The 20170-nt window shown below is 46.9% G+C and overlaps 1 protein-coding gene across 1 annotated transcript in view; it reads left to right on the top strand.

Moving 5' to 3' along the window:
* The first annotated feature begins 14716 nt into the window (after window positions 1-14716).
* Abr (ABR activator of RhoGEF and GTPase) overlaps window positions 14717-20170 on the top strand; it is a 207830-nt gene continuing 202376 nt past the window's right edge. Inside the window, exon 1 of the mRNA XM_048366982.1 lies at window positions 14717-15806. Coding sequence (XP_048222939.1) covers window positions 14792-15806 — 1015 coding nt within the window. The 5' untranslated portion in view covers window positions 14717-14791. The remainder of the gene's footprint in view (window positions 15807-20170) is intronic.

Below are 20170 nucleotides of genomic sequence, written 5' to 3'. Positions count from 1 at the left end.
TGATTCCAGGCACTAGAGGCTCACACCTGTAATCCTTAGCTATTCAGGAGGCTGAGATCTGAGGATCATGGTTCAAAACCAGCCTAGGCAGGAAAGTCCACGAGACTCTTATCTCCAATTAACCACCAAAAAGCCAGAAGTTGGGCTGTGACTCAAAGTGGTAGAGCACTAGCTTTGAGCAAAAGAGCTCAGGAACAGAGTCCAGATTCTGAGTGCAAGGCACAAAGTAAATAAATACCCTAAATAAATATAGATATGTTTAATTCCCAAATTGTCATTATACTGAAAACAATTCAGAACAAAAGAAAATAGAAAATATCATTGGTTATCTTTTTTTTTTTTTGTCAGTTGTGAGGCATGAACTCTGGGCCTGGGTGCTGTCCCTGAGCTCTTCAGCTCAAAGCTAGCGCTCTACCACTTGAGCCACAGTGCCACTTCCCTTTCTTTTCTTTTCTTTTTTTGTCAGTTATGGGGCTTGAACTCAGAGCCTGGATGCAGTACCTGAGATTTTTGGTGATCAAGGCTAGCACTGTACCACTTTGAGCCACAGTTTCACTTCTAGTTTTTGGGTGCTTAATTGGAGATAAGAGTTTCACAGACTTTGCTGCCTCGGCTGGCTCTGAACCATGATCCTCAGATCTAAGCCTCCTGAGAAGCTGGAAATGCAGGCATGAGACACCGGCACCTGGCCTTGGTTGCCTTTCAAGTGTACTACTGAACCAACTCATTATTTTTAAAAATTGGAATTAAAGGCAAAGAGTCAAGAATTTAACTGTGTTTTTCTTTTTTTTTTTGAATAATTACTTATTTGTCAAAGTGATGTACAGAGGGGTTACAGGTTCATACATAAGGCAGTGGGTATATTTCTTGTACTATTTGTTACCTCCTCCCTCATTTTCCCGTCCCCCTTCCCCCCCTTTCCCTCTCCCCCCATGAGTTTGTCTCTTCTTTCTTTCTTTCTTTCTTTCTTTCTTTCTTTCTTTCTTTCTTTCTTTCTTTCTTTCTTTCTTTCTTTCCTTCCTTCCTTCCTTCCTTCCTTCCTTCCTTCCTTCCTTCCTTCCTTCCTTCCTTCCTTCCTTCCTTCTTCTTTCTTTCTTTCTTTCTTTCTTTCTTTCTTTCTTTCTTTCTTTCTTTCTTTCTTTCTTTCTTTCTTTCTTTCTTTCTTTTTGGTACTGGGGATTGAACCCAGGATGTTGTACTTGCTTGGCAAGTGCTTTGCCACTGAGCTACATCCTAGTGCCTTCATCCCATGAGTTTGGTTCAGTTGGTTTACCCCAATGGTTTTGTAAGTATTGCTTTTGGAGTCGTTTATCTTTTTTTTTTTTTTTTTTTTGCCAGTCCTGGGGCTTGGACTTGGGGCCTGAGCACTGTCCCTGTCTTCTTTTTTGCTCAAGGCTAGCACTCTGCCACTTGAGCCACAATGGCCACTTCTGGCCATTTTCTACATATGTGGTACTGAGGAATCAAACCCAGGGCTTCATGTATACGAGGTGAGCACTTTACCACTAGGCCATATCCCCAGCCCAGTCATTTATCTTTTTATCCTTTGTCTCTTGATTTTGATATTCCCTTTCCCTTCCCTAGTTTTAATACCAGTATATGTAGTATTCAGGGTACTCAGATGAAATACAGTGATAGTGCGGGGGCAACCACAGGAAGGGGATACAAGAGGATCATCAACAAACAAAAGCTATGGTTTCACATGGCATGTTGAAAGTAATTACAACAGTGATATAACACTTGTTTCCATAACATGGAGTTCATTTCACTTAGCATCATCTTATGTGTTCATAAAGGCATAGCTATTGGGCTCTTGTGATCCTCTGCTGTGACTAGCCTAAACCTGTACTAATTATTCCCTATGAGGGAAACCATAGAGTCCATGTTTCTTTGGGTCTGGCTCACTTCACTTAGTGTAATTTTTTCCAAGTCCTTCCACCTACTTACAAATGGGGCATGCATTTTTTCTTAAATGAAGTGTACTTCTGGATAAGTAGTTGATGGGGTGGTTTGAACTCTGGGCCTTGTCCTTGCTTTCTAGGCTGGTACTCTATCAAAGCTCCTGTCCCACCTTCAACCCTGCTTTTTGTGGGTTATATTTTAGATAAGGTCTCCATTCCCACCAGGGTGCGCACCTGAGCTGTGATTCACCTACTTCAGATTTACAGTTGCTGGGTTCACCGGCAAGCTGGCAAGCCTTCCCTCTGTGGAGATGGAGTCTCCTGGATTTTACTGCCTCAGCTGGCCTGGAGCGTTACCCTCCCAACCTCAGCCTCTCACCTACCTTGGGATGGGGAAAGGCACATACCATGGCACTCAGCCATGGGTTGAGAATGTGTTTTGCCAACTTTTCTGCTTGGGCTGGCCTTGAAGTATAATCTTCCTGATCTCAGCTTTCCAAGTAGCTAACAGGTTCTGAGCCACTGTTGCCCAGTTACCTTCTTTTACTTAAAATATATATATATATATAGTTATTATAAAGGTGATGTACAGAGTATTTACAGTTACCTAAATCAGGTAAAGAGTATGAGTACATTTCATCTGGACAAGGTCACCCCTTCCCTCTCTCTCTCCCAGCTTTCCCCCTCCCATCTCCACCCACAAGTTGTATAGCTCATTTTTCACATAGTGTCTATTGAGCACCACTGCTGCATTTGTTCACTCTTTGTCCCTCCTTTTCTGGTCCTGCCCTTACCCTCCCAAAGAAAGATAAATGAACAAACAGAACAAAATGGAAAGAAAGCAAACACAGCAAAAAAACAAAAAAAAAAAAACAAAAAAAAAACCAACCAAAACTCTTGTTTTTGTAATATGGAGGTCAAATCTGGCCAGAGAAAGAGGGCAGAAGCTGATACCAGCTCCCCCTGCTCAGAGGCCCAAGAAGATTCCCTCTCCCTGTAAACAATAGTGCCCCACACCCCCTGAAACAGCATGCCAATTCTTGATGGGCGTGCCTGGATTCCTACTGGAAGAGAAGCCCCTGGGAAACCCCATCCCCAGTTCCTGAATCCCAAGAGACAAGGGCGGGCACATGGCCTATAGGTTGCTGAACCTGTCTGTCAAGTGCTTGGAACTGGGAGCTCCCTGTGACCCAGCCCCCTGGCCTGACCCTATTTAGGGGCAGGACAGCTCAGGGACCACTATACCATGCTACATGTCTTGTCCCCCTGGCGTCCCAAGTCAGCTCTCCATTGGAGCTGAATTGGTTTGTTGCTATTTGGAAATCCTCCGGAAGTAAGTCTCTGTGCCACTGTCCTGTTCTGTGTTATATGTTTTTCTGAAACCTGGGACCGGTCCTTCCATAACTTCCCTAATAAATTCATCTTTTTACTTGAGACTGTCTCTTGAGTGGTGGACTCTTGGAGGGATGGGGAACCGCCCCCCCCCCCCCCCCCGCCTCGGTCGCCATTACAGTTTTCATTTCCTGGTTCCTCTACTTTCATATGTGAATTTTCATACAACCAATGTTTTAAAGGCTGGAAACATCCAATATTGGCAAGAATCAAGGGAAATGGCTCTCTGATACACTGTTGACTGGAGTCCAAATTGGCCTAGCTGTCAGAGGGCAACTTAATAGTATCTGCATAAATGTCAGGCTATAGATACCTTGACCCAGGAATTGCATGCATCTTGGGGAAAATAATATAAAGAAAAGCTCCAGACCCGCTGTTCCCTACAACATTCTTAAGATAGCAGAGAAACTGCCAACAACTCCAATGTCTACCAGCAGGAAACAGCTAAATAAATTCTTGTGAGTGAGTACTAGCAATGATAAGTGAAGGTTTGACCCCTACCCTTTTGCCTCAGGCCCATACAGACACCAGGCAGGAACCTCAATGTGGGAACCTGCTTTGATAGGCTGACAGGACATCTCACCTAGGCCCAGCTGTAAACAATCCTTTGTGGGCCCCAACTTCCTAGACCTGGTGATGCTTTCAATAACCTCTGCCTCCTTGTTCATACCCCATATAAGCCTGGTCCCAAATTCACCCCCTTGCACAACCTCCAATCCCACAGGAAGGTCTGTGCCCTGCTGTTCCTCCATAAACAGTCTTGGCCTGTTGATGATAGAGTCTGGCCTATTCCCTTTCCGTTCTCCTCCATTTTCCCAACAATAAGCACTATTACTGCTTGTATCTGTCCATTAAAATAAGTAATGGGGCCAGACTGATGGCTCACACCTTCACCCTAGCCACTCAGGAGGCTGAGATCTGAGGCTCATGGTTCTAAGCCAGCCTGGGCAGAAAAGTTCATAATACTCTTATCTCCAATCAACTACCAAAAAGACAGAAGTGGAGCTGTGGCTCAAGTGGTACAGCACTAGCCTTGAGTATAATAGCTCAGAAACAGCACCCAGGCCCTGAGTTCAAGCCCCAGAACAAGTACTCCCACACTCATGCATGCATGCACACACATATGTATGTACATAAAAATAAATAAATCCTGGTCCCCCCCTATACTATGGAATGGTCTTTTATACTATGGGAAGCAGTCAAAACAGGAGGAAGCTCCACACCCGTGATAAATATTTGGTCTGGGTCTCTAGTTCCCAGCATAGAGTTCCTAAAACCCTTGGAATTTACCAACCATTGTATGTTAATGGAATGACTCAGCTAGGGCTAGTTAGCTTTGGGGTTGGGGCTAGTGGCAGGAAGATTAGAGGGTTAGAACTCTCAGGTCCCCCTCCCCCCATCCTTTCGCACCTCAAACAACAACAGACAAAAGAGAGAGAAAAAGACCGACAGAGAGAGAGAGAGAGAGAGACAGTGAGAAGAGGTCTGAAGATTTCTTTCAGTTACTAATGGTTGATGCCTATATCATCAAAACTCTATAACATCTCCAAATGAAGGGGTTCAGAGAGCTTCTGTGTTGGTGCAAATACCCAGGAGGGTAGCACTGCTAGTCTCCGGATTTCCCCAAACCTTATTCTAGGTTTGGACTTCTTCCTCCAGCTGTTCATTCCTGTAATAAACTGCAATCCTAAATGTATTAGGTTAAAACCACACCCTCCCCCAGTACTGAAGGGGAGATAGGAAGGAAGGAAAGAAGGGAGGGAAGGAAAGAGAGAAGGAAGGAGGGGGAGCATCTCATTTTATTTTGCTGGGCCTGATAGTTTTGCTAGGTGTGGTGATTAGAAGGCTTGCAGTTTGAAAGCATCCCTGGCAAATTCAGACCCTATTGCAAAACAAAATACAAATAAAAGGGTTGTGGCTGTAGTCCTGGATTTGACACCCCCCCCCCCATTACCACAAAAGCAAACACAAAGTAGATTGGTTGGAAGACTTAAACTACCTTATTCAAGACCTGCTATAAAGTTTAGTAATCAAGTCAGTGGGTTGTCCTAAGGACAGATGCGGACATTAATGGGACACAAGAGGACCCCCCCCCCCCCAGATAGATCCACACTTTTATGGCCAATTGATTTTTTGACAAAGCTTTCAAGATGATTTGCTGGGGAAAATACCACCTTTTTACTTACTGGCACTATAATAATTGGATATATAAATGGAAAAAAAATAAATAAACTTTATCCTCACTATTCTCTGCCATACCCCAAACTTAAATACAAATAGAGTATAGATTATAAACATAAGTATAGTACCTAAACCTATCTAGCTTCTACACACACAAAAGAGAGAGAGAGAAAATCTTTGAGTTAGGGAAAGATATTTTAATCAGAACACAAAAGGTTCAAATCATAAAAAAAAATGTGTTCCACTTGGAAAAAAACATTCAAAAGTCATAAATAAGAAATAAAAAGGTAAACCAAAGCATAGTAGAAAAATTTTCATAAATCATGTTTGACTAAGGACATAAAAAAATAAAAAGAGGGCTGAGATGTAGCTCAGTGGCAAAGCACTTGCCTAGAAAGTGCAATGTCCTGGGTTCAATCCCCAATACCAAAAAAAGAAAAGACTAAAAAATAAAAAGCTGTTAAAATTCATTTATAAAGAGACAAACATCCAATTTAAAAATGAACAAAAAGGGGCTGAAAATGTGGCCTAGTGGTAGAGTGCTTGCTTTGCATACATGAAGCTCTGGGTTCAATTTCTCAGCACCATATACATAGAAAAAGCCAGAATTGGCACTGTGGCTCAAGTGGCAGAGTGCTAGCCTTGAGCAAAAAGAAGCCAGGGAGAGTGCTCAGGCCCTGAGTCCAAGCCCCAGGAGTGGCAAAGAAAGGAAGGAAGGAAGGAAGGAAGGAAGGAAGGAAGGAAGGAAGGAAGGAAGGAAGGACAAAAGATTTGGACTGATACTTCACAAAAGAAAATATATAAGCCAGGCACTGGTAGCTCATTCTTCATGACTGTAATTCTAGCTACTCAGGAGGCTGAGATCTGAGGATCATGGAAAAAAAAGTCAGCCCAAGCAACGAGACTCTTATCTCCAATTAACTACCAAAAATACCACAAATGGAGCTGTGGCTCAAATTGCTAGAGCACTAGCTTTGAGCACAAAAGCTCAGGGACAGCACCTAGGCCCTGAGTTCAAGCTCCAGGACCAGCAAAAAAAAAAAAAAGAAAGAAAGAAAGAAAGAAAGAAAGAAAGAAAAGGAAAAAGCTTAGGGGTAGTATCCAGAACCTAAGTTCAAGCCCCAGGATGTGCACAAAAGAAAAAGGAGGATGAGGAGGAAGACGAGGAAGAGGACAAGGAGGAAACAAGAAATATAAATGGCCAATAACTAACTACACAAGAAGATGTTATATATCATTAATCACCAGAGAAATTCAAACACCACAATAAGGTAGAATTACTTACCCACTAATATGGCTAAAGAGAAAACATTGGCAAGGATATGGGGCAGTGAAACACTCCTACATTGTTGGAAGCAGTGGAAAATGGTACAGCTACCATTACCATATAAAAGTATTACTTATAAAGTAAAACACACAGTTGGTGTTACAATCCTATTCCTATGTTTGTTTGCTTACTTGAGAGAGAATTGGAAACATGTCCAAGATAACCAAAGGTAACCCAAATGTCCATGAACTAGAAAGTAGGAAAACAAGTGTACTTATACATCTCACAATAAAAAGGAAAGAATTACATGACCACTAATGGTTCTCTTAATCTCATCAAACCACAATTAGTTTATTTATTTATTTATTTTTGGCAAGTCCTGGGGCTTGGACTCAAGGCCTGAGAACTGTCCCTGGCTTCTTTTTGCTCAAGGCTAGCACTCTGCCACTTGAGCCACAGCACCACTTCTGGCCATTTCTGTATATGTGGTGTTGGGGAATTGAACCCAGGACTTCATGTATACGAGGCAAGCACTCTTGCCACTAGGCCATATTCCTAGCCCCACAATTAGTTTATTTGCAAGATAATAATCCTTCTGTCAGCTTGAGTGACATAAAGCATACTAACGTGCCTATTCCTGACACTGGGGGAAGAAAATAGGAGAAAATATAAATCACATAGCAACATAGATGAAACCCAAAAGCGTTTTTTCTGGGCTGGGAATGTGGCTTAGTACTAGAGTGCTTGCCTAGTATGTACGAAGCCCTGGATTCAATTCCTTAGTACCACATCAACAGAAAAGGCCATAATTGATGCTGTGGCTCAAGTGGCAGAGCACTAGCCTTGAGCAATGAAGCCCAGGAACAGTGCTCAGGCCCTGAGTTCAAGCCCCAGGACTGGCAAAAAAAAAAAAACAAAACCCAAACACCTTTTTATTATTATTATTATTTTTTTTTGTCAGTCCTGGGCCTTGAACTCAGGAGGGCCTGAGCACTGTCCCTGGCTTCTTTTTGCTCAAGGCTAGCACTCTTACCACTTGAGCCACAGCGCCACTTCTGGCCTTTTTTTTTTTTTTTTTTTTTTTTGTATATATGTGGTGCTGAGGAATCGAACCCAGGGCTTCATGTATACAAGGCAAGCACTCTTGCCACTAGGCCATATTCCCAGCCCCCCAAACACCTTTTTTCTACTAAATACCAACAATCAAACCAAAGACTGATTCATTCAAAAAAAAGTTTTAGAAAAGACAAAAACTGTATTGATAGAAATTTTAGAAAATAATTCCCTGGGACTGTCAGTTGGGGTAAGGGCTTGACTGTAAAAAGAAGGTGAGAGAGAATAGGCAAAGATGGCTCAACACTAGCACAGTTTTGTTGAGAAGAAAATCTGTGGAGGGGAGCCTCCAGCTGAGACTCACTCCTTGTTTACAATCTAAGGTACTTATAGTGGGTCTGAAGGAATGCTAGAGTTGTCTGGTAGGGGCTGGTACAAAAATAACTACTGGTGAGACAGAGATAACATGCTCAAAGGGGTCATGACTGGAAGTAGGGAGGAAGTAAAGCAGGGAGTCAAGTCAGTTCAAACCTCTGTTCTCTTCAGAGCTCTGGTCTGTTGCCAGCCATTTGGTCAAGGAGAGAGGTAAGGTGGGAGTGTACCTGTAACAAGGCACTGGTCTGGGACTTCAAGATAAGGACATCTGGCTATTTGGCCCTAACAGATAGGTGGCAGGACACATCTATATCTCGATTATTGTGGAGACTTCTAGACTTTGAAGTTATCAAAGCTAAACCAATTGCATACTTAAAACAAAGTGAATCTTAATTGCATTGTGCTTCAAAAAAAAAAAAAGCCCAGCAATGGGTTTATTGAGGAACAAATAAATAAAATCCTGATATGGGACCCTGGTCCTCAGATTCTGAGAAATTAGATAAAGTCCAATCCAGCTGCTCTAATCTATCTGTAGTCAGGAGGAACCTTGTATAAGAGAACAAAAGCCTGCTTGACAAGATGCTCAAAGATGGGGATTTTTGTTTGTGTTTACACCTTCAGCTCTCAGAGACCCAGGTCCCACTCCAGCCAGACACCTCCCCAGGTATTCTCCTCCTGGCTGTTCCCCACTTTCATTCACCTTCTCTACCAGCTCACCTTCCCTCCCTCCTTTTCTTCCTCCTGGGTCCGTCCTTCCCTTCCTTCCTTCCTTTCCTTCTTGTTTTTTGAGATCTTCTCATTATTCAGTCTAGCTAGGCCTCTTACTCAACCTCTTTCTGCCTTCATCTCCAGAATGCTAGGATTACAGTCTTGTACAACCACACACAACTGTTTTCTACTAGACTCAAGGTCCAAGATGAAAGCAAGACTAGAAGGCAATTTGGATGATTTGTGTGTTGTTGGGTTTGTTGTTGTTTTGTTTTTATTCTGGTCCTGTGGTTTGAACTCAAGGGGCCTGGCTGCTGTCCCTGAGGGTTTGTTTGTTTGTTGCTTTTTTTTGTTTGTTTGTCTTTGCTAGTCCTGGGGCTTTGGACTCAGGGCCTGAGCACTGTCCCTGGCTTTTTTTTTTTTTTTTTTTTTTTTTTTGCCAGTCCTGGGCCTTGGACTCAGGGCCTGAGCACTGTCCCTGGCTTCTTTTTGCTCAAGGCTAGTACTCTGCCGCATGAGCCACAGTGCCGCTTCTGGCTTTTTCTGTGTATGCAGTGCTGAGGAATCAAACCCAGGGCTTCATGCATGTTAGGTGAGCACTCTACCACTAGGCCATATTTCCAGCCCCCCTGAGTTGTTGTATACTACTCAAGGCTAGCACTCTAGCACTTAAGCCATAGCTCTACTTCTGACTTTTTTGGTAGTTAGTTGGACTTAAGAGTCACAGACTTTCCTGCCCAGGCTGGTTTCAAACCTTAATTCTCAGGTCTCAGCCTCCTGAGTAGCTAGGATCACAGGAGAGAGGTGTTTTTTACAGGTTGATTTGTGTTTTTATGGAGGCTATTTGTTAATAGAAAGGGATTCTTTTAAAGGTAGAGCTCCTGGCAGCATGATACTCAAAAATGTCTATCCACTCTGCCCACTCTACCCATTAGGGTAGTTCTGATTTAATATGGTATGATGTTTGGGGCTCAGGGTTTGGCTCAAGTAGTAAAGCAAACACACACACACACACACACACACACACACACACACACAGAGTGAATAGTATGAGCTCCAAAGAGCCCAGATGAATACTGATCATTTATTCACTCAGACATCATGCATTTATTTCCTTGGCATACAAGGACTAGACATTGACTCTTTCTGCACTTTGTCAGGTATGGGGGCAGTAGGAGGAATAAGATGTCAGCTAGCTAAGAGCAGCTGGTCCTTGACAATTTGTGGATTTGAGAAACCTCAAGTTTGAAGCTTGAGGAGCTGTAGACTTGAAGCACAGAATTCATGACAATGTAGTGTGAACAGTGTTATAACCAAGGCAAGTCCCTCTGTAGACCTGGGGAAGGGAAAGGATTAGAGTATCACCAGTATGCTGGGCTCTGACAGATGCAAAAGGGTCTCAGCACAACTGGTCACTGGTGGCTCACACCTGTAATCCTAGCTACTCAGGAGGCTGAGAGCTGAGGATCATGGCTAGAAGGATCACAGGAAGAAGAGTCTGTGAGACTCTTATCTCCAATTAACCAGCAAAAAGCCAGAAGTAGAGAGCACTGGTAGAGCACCAGCTTTGATCTTAAAGCTAAAGGACAGTGCACAAGATCCTGAGTTCAAGCCTCAGTACTGGCACAAAAAAGGAGGGATGTGTCAGCAGGTAGAGGAGGAAGCAGCATGAGGAGAGGTAGCATGAGAGAGCAAGGAAGAACTGGGGGGATGATAGAATGTATTATGGGGATGTTGGGGCATCTCAGAAGAGGGGAAAGAACAGGTGAAGCAAGGAGTGGGGCAATTATTTTATTCAGAAGACAGTCCCAGGAAGCAGGAGTAAGGGAGAGGAAAAAGGAGAGAGACAATGTCTACCAAGGGAAAACCAATAGAAAGCATATTATTGATTGGTTTCTACCTACCAGTGTGAGTCTCGCAGGCTTCTTCCTGCTAGAGACCCCTGAACCAGTCCATACACTATGCCTCAGAAAGACCCTCCAAAGATGGGAGTCCACTTACTAACACTTACTAACCAACGCCATTCCCACTGGCTGTGGGATGTCCCTGTGGATCTCAGTTCCCTGTGGAAGTTACCACCTGGGCTTCTAGAGTCTCATGACGGGGGGGGGGGGGAGAGTTATTGGGGAGTGGGTGCTTGAGGTAAGATCCCAGTAGTCCCTGGGGACTGTTTACCTCAGCTGCAGAACTCCAAGAGAGGCCAAGGGGCAGTGGTGTGGGATGCAGAAGGCACCTGCAGCACTCAGCATCCGGGGCTGATGAGGTGCAGTGAAGCATAATACACTTAGGAAGTGAGGTTGGAAACATAGACAAGAGTCAAGGCATTGCAGAGCCTCTGGTATGCCTAATTTTCTTGTTTCATCCTGACATCTTGAAGGTGCTCAATAAATCTTTAGTGAATGAATGTTGAGATGCTGTACCTGGGCCACATTTTTTTTTCAATGTTATTTATGTTTTGTGTAGTTGTGGCACCAAGGAATTGAACCCAGGGCCTCATGCATGCTAGGCAAGCACTCTACCACTAAGCCATATTTCTTGCCCCTGGGCCACATTCTAGCTAAACTATTGGGCTTTAGGATTCAGCAGCTCTGGCTTTTTTTTAACCTTTCCTGTTGTCTTTTCTCAAAGTGGCAACAACACTGCCTTCTTTATGGAGCTGCTGTGAGGAATTCGATGAGATAAAAGATATACGGCAACTAGACATGTGGACTCAATAAATGTCAGTCACCCTACTCCTGTCCCCATGATAACCCGAAGCCACATAATAAAGCTGAACTACCCACCAGATAAAGACAATGAAGGCTGCGCCTCGGGTCTGGTTACTGAAGATGAATGCTAGCATTTCCAGTTATATTGGTCCTGGTGGAAAAAATTAGTGGTTTTGGTAACAACTTCTTTGGGCCAAAAGGGAATCATACTGCTGCTTTAATTAAAGGGCAGAGTTGAACTTATCCTCCCAAGGAACATATGCATTCAGAAATTGATGTTTATGGTAACTTATAATTTTCTGTTTCTTCATGAATTTAAACATACAAACAGAAAGATATTCTGATCGATGTGCTATTGACTACGGTCATCCATCATTTTAAGCCTACGTTTTCTCTCCTGTTCTGAAATCCTAAGAGAGACCAGAAAGCCGGTTGTCTCTTTAAGGGAACAGCTCTGTACTGACTGGTTATAGGCACTGAGAGCTTCTAGATCCTTCCAAGTAGACAAAGAAGAGTGGATAGCATCTGAGGCTTTGAGGTAGAGATCTAAGGTTGGAAGGAAAGCAGGTTGAGAAAGTAGATAAAGGAATGAGAAGTTGCTGTAATTGAGAATTTTTTTTAAGTGTATTTAAAAATGTATCCGAGCCAGGCACCCATGGCTCATGCCTGTAATCCTAGATATTTAGGAAGCTGAGACCTAAGGATCAAGATTCAAAGCTAGCCTGGACAGGAAAGTCTGTGAGACTGTTATCTCCAATTAACTACCAAAAAGCTGGAAGTGGAGCTGTGGCACAAGAGGTACAGCACTAGTCTTGGGAGGCGGGGGAGCTCAAGGACAGAACCCAGGCCCTAAGTTCAAGCCCGAGTACCAGCAAACAGAAAGAGTATCCAATCCCCTATAGCAGTCTGGCATGAAGATAAACGCATGATTCATGCCAGTGGCATACCAAGTTAGAAATAAGAAAAAGAAAACAAAGAAGGAGAAGAGGTAATTGTAAAACAAGTAAATATAGACTTTGGCAAGAAAGGAAATACCAGGGTTGAGAAGCCTCTCAGGAAAGCACATTTGACCCAGTCCAGAATGATCTGCCCACAGGGAAGCCAAGAAGGAACAAGGTATGGGATGAATTTGTCTATTTACTCACCCAATTCTATATTCTACATTGCAAGAAGTAGCAAGAATACAAAAAGTGAGACCAAAAAGTGGCTTGTGATCAGTTCTAAGAGGGAAATAAAAAATGTTACTAATGATTATAATAAAACAGAAGGATTGCAAACAAAGACATGGGCATACACAGGATCTGGTGGCCATACACACAAGGGGGAGGGCAGCGGGCAGGACTTCGAAGAAAGAGGGAAAAGCACAGATGAAGAAAGCCAAGTCTTTAAGGGGACAGCATAGATTTGGGCTAAAGTGCAGGAAGAAGGCAGAAAAGTGGGCAGAGGTCACGCCAAGGAGTCTGAACTCCACCCTCTAGGTGAGCTGGGAGCTAAGTAGTTAAGAAATACTAAGCATCAGTGGCTAGTACCTTGTAATCCTAGCTATTCAGGAAGCTGAGATCTGAAGATTTGGTTCCCAGCCAGCCAGGGCAAGAAAGTTCATGAGACTCTTATCTTCAATTAACTACCAAAAGGCCAGAAGTGGAGGTGTAGCTCAAGTGGTAGAGCCAACAGCCTTGTGCAAAAAACTTGGGGCCCAGGACAGACAGACAGACAGACAGACAGACACACACACACACACACACACACACACACTCAGAGAGAGAGAGAGAGAGAACTAGATGCCCTGTGACAATTGTGCAGGTGAGAGGTGAGTGGCAGGTGGCTGGACAGTGTAGCTCCAGTCTGCAGAGTCCACAGTTGGGGGAGGAAGAATTTCCCGCTGCCAAGTCACTTTGCCTCTTAAAGCGTATCAATTTCCTTGACCTTGACAAGAGAGCATGGAGAATCACTGATAAGGTCCCCCTGTCTTGCAAGTACATCGAGGCATGCAGACGTCCTATCAGTGCCTCTCTTGGCAGGCAGCCGACCTCACCCAGAGCCGGGAGAAGAAAGGAAGGGGAGAGCAGCAGCACCAGGAATCAGGGGCAGGGCTAAGCGGAGCCCCTACAAAGCCCACCGAGCCGGGCTCCTCCCAGCAACTAGTTTCGTTTCCTCCTAGGGTAGCTGTCCCAGGCCCTATAGAGGAGGTGGAGTGGAGAGTCTCCTGCTAGGTTTAGATTCCCGAAGCCACGGCTTGGATTGTCACCTGGGTGTGCCTTCAGCTTTCAAGTCACAGAACTCTCCAGCAAAGCCGCTGGTAGCTGTCACCCTTGCTCATTTCTCCCCGGCAAAGCTCCAGTGAGTCGTCACGGGAATATTCAAAGGGACTCGAAGACCAGTTTTATCCCCGGTGTTCGATGGCACTGCCGTGTGATCTTGGATAAGTTAGTCCAAGGCGCTGGGTGGCTCCGCAGACGGCTGATGGATCTGTGTCCAACACCTGTCCAGGCCACTACGCCACATCTCCTGGCCCGCATATTTTCCGCGTCGGTCCTAGGCGCCGCCCTGACCCTTGGTGGAGAGCTCGGGGCGCCCCTGCGCGCTCCCAGGCCAGGCTCCCGCCTACCCCGCTCCCGCCGCCCCCCCCCCCCGCAGCCGCGCGCGCACGGGTGCAGGGAGGGGGGCGCGGCCCGCGCGCTGCGGCGGGAGCTGCGCAGCACGGTCAGCGCCGGAGGTGCACGCGGGCCGGGTGTCGCCGGTGTCTCCGAGGTTGGCAGCCCCGCCAGCCCGCCCCTCGGTGGCCCTCTCACGGCTCCCGGGGCAGCTCCCGGACGCGCCCGCAGGCCCAGACCGGGCGCGCACGAGGCTCCGCCCCCCGCCGCGGCTTTGCCGCAGCCACAGCCCGCGGGGCATCGCACCCAGCGGAGGGGTGCAGCCCCGCGGCCCCTAGCGAGCTGCCCGGGGCGGGCCCAAGGCTCCCGCCTCCGCCGAGGGTGGCCGCTGACGTCAGGGAGGCGAAACCCAGAAGAAGAGGGGAAACAAAAAAAGGCACGAGGGCGGAAGGAGAAAAAACTTTATTATTATTTTTTTCCTCTCTTTTTCTCTTCAGGCGCCGAAGGAAGGGAAGGAGGCTGCGCCGGCGCGGGGAGGGCCGGGCGCGACCCCAGCAGGCCGCGGTGCGCAGGAGCCCCGGCTCCCAGCGGAGGCCCGACGGGGCGCCCGGCATGTGGGACCCGCAGGAGTTTGAGCGCCACTGGCAAGCCGAGTTCCCCGGGCAGGAGGCACCGGCCATGACGCTGGAGTCGGTGCAGGACATGGAGCGGGAGCTGGAGCGCTGCAAACTCAACCTGAAGCAGTTGCAACAGGTGTTGGCGGAAGAGAAGTTCAAAGTCTCCTACCTGCAGGCGGCCCTGGCTGGGGAGAAGCCGGACCTACCCGGCAGCCGCCTGGCGGGCGAAGACGGCGACTGCGGGGGCGCCGGAGCCCTGGAGCCGGGGCGGGCGGGCTGGGAGCGGGAGTCGACACAGTGCGTGGAGGAGAGGGCAGCGGGGCGCGGCGGGGGCCCCAATAGGGGTCGCGATCGGGAGGTGTCGGCCAAGGCCGAGCCTCCTCTCTCCGTGTGCGTGGACCTTCCCACTTGGCCCCGGGTGGCGGAGGGAGGGGGCGCGGTGCGCAGCCTGACCGCCGCCATCCACCAGCAGCTGGTGCAGCCTCGCCTGCTCTTCAGGCTGCGGGATGACTGTGCGCCCCCCGGTCACGATGGCACGGTTGCCCCCGCACCCGGAGAGGAGAGGTCCTCCGGGAGCCGCGCGGGGCGGGGCTCGGAGGAGAGTGAGCCGGACGCCTCGGGCGCCGACGATGGTGGAGACAGCAGTGACCACGACTTCGAGATGGTGGATCTGAATGAGAAATTTGTCCTCGGTCACTTGCTTGTGGCCCCCTGTCGGCTTGGAACCCGCGATGAGGCCGAGAAGCCAGCAAGGGCATCCAGCCCCCATCGCTGGATGCACTTGATCCCCGGGGGCCGGAGGCAGCAGCGCCGGAAAGACCAGGAGCATGTGGAGGTGGAGGCCAAGGAGGATGAGGCCCCCAAGCGCGGGGCCCGGGAGCACCTCACCCAGTGGGGGCGCAAGAGGTTCCTGAGGGTGCCAGAGCGGGACTCGCCCAGTCACAGCTCGCCCGAGAGAGGCAGCGACTGTAGCCGCAACAGCTCAGATCACGAGGAAGGCTTCTCGGCAGGTAGGCGCACCCCTCACTAGATTCCTTCCCACCTCTAGATCCCTTCCCCCCCATCCCTCCCCTGAACATCATTGCTCTCCCCCAAATCTTGAAGTTCCTCTTTAAACCCTTAGGCACTGGGAAGAAGGTGGGGTCGGGGATTAAATTTTATCTCTTTAAAGCCCCTTGTGGAACTTAAAAAACAAGGTATAGTGCAAAATGAATTTGGGGCTTGGGCGAGTTTACAAAGAGTGGTCATGGCAGGGGTCAGACTAAGGAATGACTCTTTTCCTTCAAGCCTCAGCCTTTCTCCTCCCTTGGGACACCACTGCCACCATCCTTACTTCCAGGCTACCTTCCACAGGTCCCTCACATTCCCCCACAAACGCCAGTGCTTCCCACCCTTACTCCCATCCCCAGGTTGTTTGGTGTGCAAGACTTATCTCACATACTCTCTGGCTTTCATCTTGTGCTGGGACCAAATAATTCACTGCAAGAAGGGAGGCATGGCACTTACCACCCCTTTGCTGACTTCCTAGAAGGATGCCCTGGCTCTGTCAGCTTCCTAGGAGCCTGGGAGGCTTAGAGTCATTTTTTTCAGCTGGCTTGGTGCCCAGCAGTCCTATCTTCAGCCAGTGCCTTCACTTGATAAAGGAGGAATCTGAAGCCCAGGAAGATTAAGAGGTTGAACAAGTGACCTGAGACGTTCGCTAGGGCCTCTGTCCTGTCCCATTGCCTCCCCCTTGCATCTGCTTTCCTCTTTGAGGGCAGAGTTTCCTCTTAATCATTTCTGACTCTCTCCTTTCTGTGGCCTGCACAGTGCTCAGTAAATGTCTGAATAAGCGTGAGTGTGCCTTGGACTGAATGGCCACCAGGCTTTTCATAGGTTACAGAGTGGAAATGGAGTAAGGAGGAAAGGTTAGATGGGGTTGTGGGGTGGGAAAGGATTCTGGGGACTCTCACTGTCCCCTCCATCATGAGGGAAACATACATTGGTGTCATGTTTGGTTGAGCTCCCATCAGGAACTTAAGATGCCTTCTCGCTCAGAGAAGGGTTAAAAAAAAAAAAGTAGAGACATCACAGATGCTGGGATTGTTCCAAAATCTCCATTATTAGATCTTATCTGGGCAAGTTTGCATCTGAATGAAAAACTGTCCACTTTGCTAAGAGCAGCACATTTGGAAAGTCCATCGAGTCATCTGTTTTGATCAATTATAGTTATTCATTAGCAGAGATTGGCTGCTTTTCCCATAGGTAATGCTTTGCCACCCATGCTAGTAACATTTTTTTATGTCCCCCTTTAACTTAAAGCAAGCATCTGAAGACAGCATTCTAGGGTCACGTTCCAAATGCCCTCAGTGGAGGCTACCCAAGTGGCCCCCACCTGCTTCAGAGCTGGCTCCTGCCCCATCTCCCCAGACACCCACATCAATCACTCTGTCCAACACATTGTATTTTCTCCCAGGACTGATTCTTAATTCCATGAGTGGTCTCCTCGCTAGTACTTGATGCAAATTAGGAAGCAGCATAACCTCTTGGCTAACAAACTGCAAAAGATTCTGCTCATTCCACTCTGGGTTGACCAATGACAGAAGATTCTCCTTCTACTAGAGTGAAGAGTCAGCCAGTGCACGTGCCTAGCACTTGTGGCTTTGGATGGTTGCACCAGGGCTGAATATCAAGCCCCATTTTGGGCCCCCTCTTCAGGGCAAGTTTGAGTAGGAACTATACATAGGGACACGTGAAGGCTCCCACCTCCTCCCTCTGAAACCTCCTCCTTAAGGAAGTTAATGGTTGCACACATGTATGCAAATGTGTACAAACACATGCATACTTATGCACATGTCTAAGAGAAGAGGCTTTCAAATATATAGGGAGGCAGTAGAATGAATTGAGGAAGGACAGAGGCGTTACATTGTATGGGGCAGCTCACTGGAGTCAGTGCATCTGTAAGGAAAGCATTGTGAGGCCTTCGTTAGCCACCCTTGCTTTTGATTTCCTGCCTCAATTTTCTTATTTATTTATTTATTTTTTGCCAGTCCTGGGCCTTGGACTCAGGGCCTGAGCACTGTCCCTGGCTTCTTTTTGCTCAAGGCTAGCACTCTGCCACTTGAGCCATAGCGCCACTTGTGGTCGTTTTCTATATATGTGGTGCTGGGGAATTGAACCCAGGGCTTCATGTATACGAGGTGAGTGTTCTTGCCACTAGGCCATATCCCCAGCCCCTCAATTTTCTTCATAGCATTTATTCAGTAATCACTTCAACCAGGCACTTATGTCTCATGTTGGTAATCCTAGCTAATCAGAAGCTAAGATCTGAGAACTGTGCTTTGGAGCCAGACAAGGCAGAACAGTCCAAGAGACACATATCTCCAATTAACCAGTGAAAAGCCAGAAGTGGAGGTGTGACTCAAGTGACAGAGTACCAGCTATCAATAAGAAAGCCGAAGAAACAAATGAGGTCTTGAGTTCAAGCCCTAGCACTGGGGAGGGGGAACTCAAGGGTTCAAGGTCCCAGTGTGATGGATTACACTTGTAATCATAGCTACTCTGGAGGTAGAGATCAAAAGAAGTATGATACCAGGCCAGGCCAGGAAAAAACTTAGCAAAACCCTATCTCGACCAGTAAGTTGAATGTACTGGCTCATGCCTGTCAGTGGGAGGTGTAAATAGGAGGATTGAGTTCCAGGCTGGCCCCTATTTGAAAAATAAAGCGAAAAAAAAAAAAAAGAAAAGAAAGAAAGAAATCCCAAACAACAACAACAACAACAACAACGACAAGAGTTCAAAGCTAGCCTGGGTGACTTAATGAGTTCCTGTCTAAAATCAACCTATACCCTCTGAATCACAGTGCTGTGTACTCTGGGTGTGTGTGTTGGGGGGGGGATTTAACTTTTCTATAGCTTGTTTTCCTCATCTGTAAAATGGGCTGATAGACACAACTCATACCATAGATATGGGCTATATACACAGGCTCTGGCACCCAGGAAGCAGCTGAAAGGGTTAACTCCCTACTGCTATAGGCTGTTTTTCTTGGTATCAACTCTTCAAAGATGCTTACTTCCAGGCTATTCTGAGTCACAAGTGGTTTGAACATCTATAACAGATTTATTATTGTTGTTGTTGACTAGCATAACTGGCTCTTTCTAGAAACTTCCAGGCAACAGGGCAGAACCCAAAGTAGAGTGAGAACTTGGTTCGTGAAACTCTTACACTGGACCTGGTCCACATACTTTCTCCCTCTCTGCCTGTGATCACATCCCATATCACAGGACTTGACTGAAGGACAGGTTTCATGGACGTCCTGGGGTTTGAACTTAGGGTTTCTAGCTTGCTAGGCCGGTTTCTCTATCACTTGAGCTATGCCCTCTAGCCTTGTTACTCGCTGATTATTTTTGAGATAGGGTCTTGCTTCCTGCCTGAATGAGAGCCTGAGCTGTGACCTCCCTACTTTAGACTTCCTTTGTAGCTAGGACTATAGGTATGCACTACCTCATCCAGCTTCCTTCTGTGGAGTCTTGCAGACTTTTTGGCTAGGGCTGTCCTGGAAACCTCCATCGATCCTCCCAGTCTCAGCCTCCTACATGGCTTGAGATAATAACTGTGGGTTGAGAAGAGGGCTTGAGAATTTTTCTCCCTGGGCTGGCCTTGAACCATGATCATCCCGTACTCAACCTCCCTGGTAGCTAGGATTATAGGCATGAACCACAGATGCTCTGCTGAAGGGCAGATTCTATTGGTTAATAATTGGCTGTGCCTCCTCTGGGTTTCAAGGAAATAGAGTCCTTTGAAAGAGAGTCCTCATATAAGAAGGCCCAAAGGCATAGGTATTCTCCTCCTTGGATAAGGACCATTTTCTCTCAAATCTCTAAACCAAGACACCCTTAGGGTTTCTTTCTACACAAGACAGCAAAAGCAGAGTTAAAATAGATTAGAATGCCAGTTCACTGAGCCCAGTCTTTAAGCATCTTTTGGGCCTGGTTAGGATTGGGGGATGATAGTGGTGGTATGAATGGGAGGTGGGCCGAGCCAGAATTGTCATGCTGAGTCATCTGTACTGTGAAGTCAAACCTGTGTCTGTGTCCCTGTGGGCAAGCTGGCCTCCCTTGCTGGCTCTCCAGCAGGAATAGCAGGAATCGCAAACCCTTACTGAGAGCTTGTGTTTGCCAGCTTCTGTCGGAGAACCTCCCTATTCATTCATTTGTGTCATACAACAGCTTTGCCAGACAGGTACTACTATAATTTCCATTTTACACATGGGACTCATGAGGCTTGCAGAGCTTAAGTGACCTACCTTGCCCAGAGTCATCCAGCACTTTTTGAACCTCATCAGTCTGGTTCCCAAAAGTTCAGGTTTTTAAACAAATGCTAAGGTGTGTAGCCA

This window comes from Perognathus longimembris, chromosome 17 (assembly GCF_023159225.1).
Source record: "Perognathus longimembris pacificus isolate PPM17 chromosome 17, ASM2315922v1, whole genome shotgun sequence".
NCBI classification, from domain to species: domain Eukaryota; kingdom Metazoa; phylum Chordata; class Mammalia; order Rodentia; family Heteromyidae; genus Perognathus; species Perognathus longimembris.
This window is presented reverse-complemented; position numbering and strand designations above follow the sequence as displayed.